Here is an 8,541-nt window from a genome sequence, read left to right as displayed (position 1 = left end):
GCCCACTCCAATCAGGCTTCTATTTCCACCAATCCACTGAAACTACTATTGAAGTCATCAGTGACTTTAATCTTCCACCAGATTTCAGATCCATCGTCATCCTGACTGCTGAGCAGGAATTGACCCTCCTTGGAACACTCTTCTCTTGGCTTCCAAGATGCCACACTTTCTTGGTTTCCCTCCTACCTCACTCCTCTTGAACCTCTTAGTAGTTCCTCTTGCTCTGCTGAATTTCCAAATATGGGAGTGTCCCAGACTTGGATACTCTTCTCCACGGTTACTCTCTCCCCAGGGCCATCTCATTTACTTCCATGGATTTAGTCAAATATTGTTGACTCCATAATCTATATTTTCAATCCTGACCTCTGTTGAGATCCAGACCTGTATAACTAACTTCTTGATATTTAGACAGGTAACTCTCAGACATCTCGAATTTGACACATCTAAAACAAAATTGTAGATTCGCTCCTAAAACTTGTTCTTTACCTTACTTCCTTACTATTGTTATCACTCATTATTTATTCAAATTATTCCAGACAGAAATCTCAGTGACATCTTGGTTTTTCTCTTTCCCTCACTCTTCATACCCAACCTGTCATGCCAATTCTACTTTCAAAATATATCTCAGGGACTTCGCTGGTGGCGCAGAGGTTAAGAATCCGCCTGCCAATGCAGGGAACATGGGCTCGAGCCCTGGTCCGGGAAGATCCCACATGCCGTGGAGCAACTAAGCCCTCAAGCCACAACTACTGAGCCTGTGCTCTAGAGCCCATGCTCCGCAACAAGAGAAACCACTGCAATGAGAAGCCCGCGCACCGCAATGAAGAGTAGCCCCCGCTCGCCGCAACTAAAGAAAGCCCGCGTGCAGCAACTAAGAACCAACACAGCCAAAAAAAAGAAAAAAAAAAAAGTATATATATATCTATCTATCTCAGATCTGCCTTTTTCCCTCCATTTCTGTCCAAGCTGCCATCATCTCTTGCTTAGATTGCTGCATTAGCTTCTCTGCAGCCTAGACTCATACCCTTTTCCAAAGCATTCTTACAAAGCATATCTAATCGAAATGTAAATTGGATCAAGTCATTCTACTACTTCAAATATGCAAAGGCTTCCCTTTCTAACTTCTAACCATAGTGTTCAAGGCCTTCTGTGATCTGGCTATACCCCTCTCCAATTTCATTTTTTGATACTCCATCTCATTTCAAAATGCTCCAGCCACACTGGCCTTCTTTTTCCAGTTCCTTAAATACACCAAGGCTTATGCATATACTGCTCTTTCTTCTCTTCCTATTTCCAAATAGTTAAAGCCCATTCTTCCTAGTTTTCAGGTACAATGTCACCTTAGAGAGGCCTTCCAAAGTAATCACCCTAACTAAGGTAAGTCCTCCTCAGCCCTTCCCTCTCAACCTGTTTGTTTCCTTGCCTGGCTGCAAGCTCTGTTCTCTGTTGGTCTCGTTCATGGCATCCCATGCCTAGCACAACATAGGTACTCCATAAATAATACACAGGTTGAATGGTGAATGACTTTATAATCCTTAGAAAGGGGTCGTTTCCCTACATTTACAAATGGCTTAGGAAACATGGTAAGGTTTGTTGTTAAAGGCGCTGCCCAGGGAGCCAGAGATATGAATACAAGCTCCGAGAGCTTTTTAGGCCATATGCACATGGCACAGCTCTTAATCTGCACTTTTATTTACCCATATTTTCTACCTTGGAAATAAAGAAGGATATTAAGAGAAACAGTCAGATACTTTGCTGAGCTCATGATGCACAAGACTACACAATTCTCCTGATCAAAATATAATGGCTCTATGAAAAGGACATTAGGTTAGTTCAGAATGTGGTCTCAGTAAACTCATACTGTTTTGGGGACTTCTGATTATCCTCATAATCACTCTTTTAATCTAATTAGAAAACTTGCATAGAATTGATATCAAGCTCAACAATTCATTAATTCATTCAATCAATATTTGTTGAGTACCTACCATATACCATTCTTCAAGTACTGGAGAGACACTGGTTGAAAAGGATAAGACAACATTTTCTCTTATGGAGCTGAGTCTAGTGAGAGAGATGGACAGTAAAAAATAAGAAAATGAGTGCTGGTAAGAATCATGAAAAAGATAAACCAGGCTGATTAGGGAATTACAACGGTTACTTTGTATTGGGTGGTCAGAAAGGGCCAACTTGAAGAGGCTTTATATAAATTGAGAACTAGATGGGAATCCACATTTATAAAATCTACTGGCTTCTCATTTTTAAAATCAGGACATTTGTTCATCTCTAGTCTTCTGTCACTTCTTCATAATTTCTTGAGGATGATTACAATATTAAGTGTTTCTGTAGTATGACAAAGAAAGCAAAATGGTCTCTAAATTTGATATGTAGCATTTACCTCCTTATGAAGACTTTTGTAGCTTCAGGAAGAAACCTGAATTGTTTTTTTTATTGGTCCATGGTTAACTGAAGGATTTCCTTCTCTTAGATAACAGTAGATTTATTTACAGCCAATTATTTTCAAGAAATGCCGGTTCTTATTTTGCTTTCCTCAGTATGAAAACTTTAGTTGCAAACAGCCTGGAATTTCAAACTACACGTCAAAGCTAGTTACTATAAGAATCAAATGTATACTAACAGACAACAGTGGGGATGCAGAGGGTAAAACTTTTTCAAAACCTAAACAACTTATGTAATGGAAAATGAATCTATCAAACTAATTTATTTGGGTCTTTGAAAAAATTTTAATTTAATCACAAGTTTTAGTAAATACAGAGCAAAAAAAAATTTTTTTTTGGCTTCACTGCACGGCACGTGGGAGCTTAATTCCTTGACCAGGGATTGAACTCGTGCCCCCTACAGTGGAAGCACAGAGTCTTAACCACTGGACTGCCAGGGAAGTCCCTAAAGAGCAAATTTACCTTACTAGTCTTCACTAGGTTGGAGACTCTGGGAGAGGTCAAAGTAGGCCAAAGTAACCATCAAAAGTAGTTTCTGCCTCTTCTACTGCAGTATTAGATAAACCATGCCTGGCATGGTAACCTGTGCACTTGCTAGAAAACAAAAGCATGAGGGAGGGGGTTATCCACACTTTAGTGATTCAGTAATTTAAAATTTAAAATTTCACTTTGACCTTTCATAAAACTTTAGAAGTGCTAAAACACTTTCAGGTTTACTATTATGTAATTTTCATAAAGTCTTCTGAGGAATAGAAAGCATATTGTTATTTTCATTCTCTTTGATGGTAAGACAAAAGAATTTGTTAGAAAGGTGACTATATTTATAAAATCCATATAAAAATAAATTAGGAAATGATTTACATTATTAAAGCATTCATTATAAGTTCGTTATTTGATACATGACGGACAGCTTACAAACAGAGAAAGCTAAAAATTTAAAGAACTGTCAAGTAATTGTCAGAAATAAAGATAAAGCATCTATGAAATCATAAAGTCAATGAGAAATTATTAGTACTATTCAACAATGCATATTTCATATAGAGATATTTATAATATTTCCAGCTTTTTTGAAAATCCGTATCTAAAAATATCCAAGGTTGCAAATGCCAACAGTTCAAGAGAGGGTTGCTTTTCCACCAAGATAGTAGTTTAAAATTTTAAAAAGCAGACTGCTATCAACAAATGACAACCCTAAATAACATTACTGACAAAGAATTTAATACCTATAATGACACAAAATGGTAGTTTACAGACAACATAAATATTGCTACATTAAAGTCCCTCAAGAAATCTATTCACGAAATGATCTAATTGAAATAAATATAATGGAGTAATCTTTAACGAAATAAAAGGAATTAAAATAGTAAAACAGGACTTCCCCGGTGGTGCAGTGGTTAAGAATCCACCTGCCAATTCAGGGGACACGGGTTCGAACCCGTGGTCCAGGAAAATCCCACGTGCCGCAGAGCAACTAAGCCCGTGTGCCACAACTACTGATGTCCGTACGCTCTAGAGCCTGCGAGCCACAACTACTGAAGCCTGCGCGCCTAGAGCCCGTGCTCTGCAACAAGAGAAGCCACTGCAATGAGAAGCCAGAGCACCTCAACGAAGAGTAGCCCCCACTCGCCGCAACTAGAAAAAGCCCACGCGCAAACAGTCCTCTAATATAGACATGCTTTGAACAGAACTTTCCAGATATTACTGAAGACTCTTTGGAGAAAAGCAAATAATTTACATTCCTCACCACACTGAACTGAAGGAATTATTTATATGCTATCAAAAACACATAATAAACTTTTAAAATACTGTGGTAAGTTTATATTAACTATTGTGTACTTTATGATTGGTATGCTCTTACAGTGAATGGAAATTTTTATTTTAAGATTTTTTAAAATACACAAACAAAGTAAAACATAAAGAAAGCAATCAACACAAAGTTTCCTGTAGTTAGTCCTGAAGGAAAAATAGGAATGATGAGATGTGGCACTCTCAGTTTGTGATTAGAACACAGACTCCACAGATGAATGCATGCAGAGCATCCTTATGTAGTATAAAAATAGTCTAAAATCCAATTATTTTACCAATATGCAGATACATTTACTATTTTTGATTAGTAGCATATAGCTTTAACCTATTATTTTTAAATGTACAGAAATAAAATAGTAACAAACCAAGAACACTGCAACGTTACATTACAACTTTCAAACAAGTCTATTCATATGAAAGGCTAAATTTACTTCACAGTTTGCTTGTAAGAGAGTTAACAACCAAAATAAAGTTGGAATATTGTTACCTGGACAATCTGGAGAATTTTAGGAATTAGAGTAGCCAATTACAAAGCTCTTTAAATATACATTATTTACACAAAAAGTAGTTACGAAATTGGTAATCAGCACAAAATGTTAGCGGCAGTTGGCTATCACTGTTCAAAGATCAACAAGGTAGGTCTAGACAAAGTTATGTCCTTAAAGGTCAAATAATGGTCTAAAATAGTTTATGTTAAAAATCAGGGTCATGAAAAGACAATTCAGCCCACACTGATTTCACCTCCCTAAATTTTAGTTCAGAGACTATTTGAACCAATTTTTTTTTTTCTGTAAGAAAAGGAAGTTTGATAGCACCTTGAATTGATATCCCATTAAAATTGCTTAAATTACTCACAATTTCATTCAGGTTGTAAGTCAGTCTGATGTTTAGCAAAGTAATCTTTCAAAAGGTGCACTGATGGAAACAAATGAAGGTCAAGGATACCATGTATAGAGAGGTAGACAGTGCTACTACTCAAGCATCGCTCTTGGAATAATTCAGCAAAATTGTTAACTATGGCACTTCTGGATTTCTGAAAAATTTTAGTCTCTGGCTTGCTTTGGAGCATAATTTCAAATTAACTTTTCATTACTTTGCAAACTTAACTTTAATTTGTATCATTTTTACTTCTGTTTAAAAAGAGCGAGGATGGGAGTTTTACAGCTTGTTTTGGAAGAACACACGCAGTTTCAGTGATTAGTGACTATCTTGTGTTTAAAGAATCCATATTTTACCACAAAAATCAATGTGAAAATAAATGGGAAGTCTTACTGACATTAATATATTTAACAGCATAATAAGGGGGACTCACTTGAGATATACTGTGTATCTTGCTAGCTGGTGCCTTTCCAAAAAAACCATTAGCATTTAGATAAATGGAGTCACAAATTAATAAAAATTATCACATTAAAAATATATTATTTATTCACCAGGTAATAAACATACTAATTCTACTACAGTTCAAAGCAAATAAGAATTTAAACATTTTTTCTTTAAATCACCTTGGAAATGTATTAATTTTATACAACATAATCTTTTTTTAGTAAAAGTAAACTAAAATAGGTAATTTATATAGCTTATATTCTTAAAATAAAATATATTTTAATGAACATACACTTTCTCATTTCATTTTGCTTGGATGTAGGATATAGTGTTTCAAAATGAAAATAAACACACATAGTAAAAACCAAAACCAAAACAAGTATGCAAAAACATTTTATTTATAATAGATCAACATTTTTGACATGAAAGGTAGCCACTTTCAATTTCTCAGGAATGCCTAGAATCCAACAGTTTCCGTAAAGACTAGTTACTTAACAATTATTTCACTGTAGGTAAAAGAAATAATTTCAGAATAAATTTTTAAATGGCTTTGCCTATGGCAACTTATTTTATAAGCTTTAATATGTGGTAAGCTAGCTTTCCCAGGAAGTGAATATAAACCACCTATGTTCCAAGTGTATTAAACCAGTTTATACAACAAACATGACAATCACCCATTTGTATCAGCTGTGCTCAAAAGAGAATTCTCTTTACCAAAATATGCATTTTTCAAAAAGGCCTCACATTAACCCCTTAAACCAACCACCTCCCTTCTATGTCCAGGACCACTCTTTTCTACTTCAAGTTGCGTTACTTTAAAGACAACTGTCAAATTCCAGCGGAACAGTACACTGACTTAAGACTCTATGTAATATATATCAAACACAAGAATAGTCACTGACTTTAAGGGACAAGGTGATAACTAACCAGTAATAATTTAGCCAATGTCATTTTTAGTTTAGAGGGAAAAAAGCAGCCCCCAAATGTCCTGAACTTTTCTGTACTTCTCTGTAACACACAGAATGAAAAGATAATCTCTGAAATTAAAATCATTAGAAAACATCTTAATAAAATGTTTTATGTAAATAGGTGTTAAATATTAGATTCAAACCATTATTTTCTTCTGTATTTCGGTTTGGGAAAAAATGTCACAATTATTAGGTCTTCTTACTTAAATTTAGTTTTGAGAATTTAAATCTACTACACACCAGTATGTAAAATTCACCTTGGTTAACCACTCCCCATGCTTCTGTGCTGGGTTTCCTCAGGTAAGTCCGTTCATTATATGCATGTAAGTGATGGGGAGGTTTAAATAGCACTTAAAGAATATTCATGAGAGTGCTGAAATATTGAAAGTTTCATTATTATCTACTTACTGTAGGATTTGCAATTCAAATTCATTGCAGTATTATAAACACTGTGTGAATGGAATGCACACAATTCCTACAGACACACAAACTGAAGTCCAAAAGGCACAGAGTAATGCTGGTGGCTCTTTCTAGTCAGTTAAGAAACAATAAAAAGTCTGCATTATTCTTTCATAATTTAAATACTTAAGTAATCTCCACTTTTATTACTTTATAACAATGACTGCAAATTTACATTATTTTAAGTACCACTGTAATAGCTTAGTGTATCATACAGATATTTGCTAATATCCCATCCAAAAATTAAAAAAAAAACCATATATATATATATATATATATATATATATATATAAAATTATTCTGAAAGACAAGAACATAGAGGAGGAACTTGGTACAGACTATCAACTCAATTTTTTATCACCACAGTTGTAACTCCAAAATTAACAGATATACAGCAATAATCAAAAGCAGTGCAAATATCTTTGGAGGTTAAGATAAAATTATAATGCAAGAACATAAAAAAGAAATAAAAAAAGGCAAGTACTTCAAGTACAAGGAACCAGTCTGCTTGAGGTCCATTTAGTGTTTACTGGGGGCTTCCTTCCTGCTTTTACTTCTTTCTCTGAAACACATTGGCCAACATGGCACCTGATGTTGTCAACTGGCCCATTTTGTTCAAAAACTTGGTCTTTGTATCTTCACTCACTAAGCTTGCAGCAATTGACATTGAGCTAGGAAAGAAATTTTGAAATTCGTGTAAAGCAATTAAAAAACTAAAATATCTATTTTTTCATTTCTTTAGTAGTATAACATTAATAAATGCATTCTGAACTGGTATCACAAAAGGGAAACTAGTATTTATGGAGTAGAGTTTTTTGGTACCATAATAGGTTAGCAGCTTTCATGTTCATTGTTTTTTTAAAGGAAGCAGTGTGGTATAGTGATTAGGAGAAAGTGTGGAATGAGACTGAATCTCGGTTCTGTCATTTACCAGCTGTGTGACTTTGGGCAAGTTATTTAGTCTCTGTTTCCTCATCTATAAAATGGAGATAATTCTAGTACCTACCTCACAGGGCTATTTAGAATTATACGAGTGTAAAGTGCTTATTAGCAGTGCCAGGCACGTAATACCATGCTCTAACTGTTAGTTATTCTTCTTATTATCAGCATTACTTCATTTAATTCTTACAGCAACCCTGGGAGATAGATATTACCCCTATTTTCACAGATGAGTAAAGGAAATCTCAGTGAGGTCTTTAAACAATCCTAGGACATATTACTTTTTTAGGGGGGCAGGGTTGGGGAGAAGAAACATGTCCTCAATTGCCAATTGCACTAGTTTTGATGGACAGTGTCAAATCTTTTCCTTTCTTTTTGACCAACCTTCTGTGTAGGAAGTAAGCACAATTTAAATGACTACTAAACACAGCTGGTTTATCATATTACTGAACAGAGTATTGATAAAGGACAATTTTTCAGTGATCCAACAATTGTGCTATAATGGATTCAGTAATCCAGCTTATTGGCCTTGTGGCTTTGGCCAAGATGCTTTAAATCACTGTGATTCAGTTTCCTCCTCTGTAAAATTT

General features: G+C 35.0%; 1 protein-coding gene across 4 annotated transcripts in view; it reads right to left on the bottom strand.

Moving 5' to 3' along the window:
- Positions 1 to 5,962: 5,962 nt before the first annotated feature.
- Positions 5,963 to 8,541, bottom strand: part of RELCH (RAB11 binding and LisH domain, coiled-coil and HEAT repeat containing) — a 120,877-nt gene continuing 118,298 nt past the window's right edge. For all 4 annotated transcript variants that reach the window (XM_019937177.3, XM_019937176.3, XM_019937179.3 and 1 more), the window contains one exon: positions 5,963 to 7,683. In XM_019937177.3, coding sequence (XP_019792736.1) covers positions 7,658 to 7,683 — 26 coding nt within the window. In that variant the 3' untranslated portion in view covers positions 5,963 to 7,657. The remainder of the gene's footprint in view (positions 7,684 to 8,541) is intronic.

Source organism: Tursiops truncatus, chromosome 13 (genome assembly GCF_011762595.2).
Source record: "Tursiops truncatus isolate mTurTru1 chromosome 13, mTurTru1.mat.Y, whole genome shotgun sequence".
Lineage (NCBI taxonomy): Eukaryota > Metazoa > Chordata > Mammalia > Artiodactyla > Delphinidae > Tursiops > Tursiops truncatus.
Note: the sequence above shows the minus strand (reverse complement) of the source record. Positions and strands in the feature narration are given on the sequence as shown.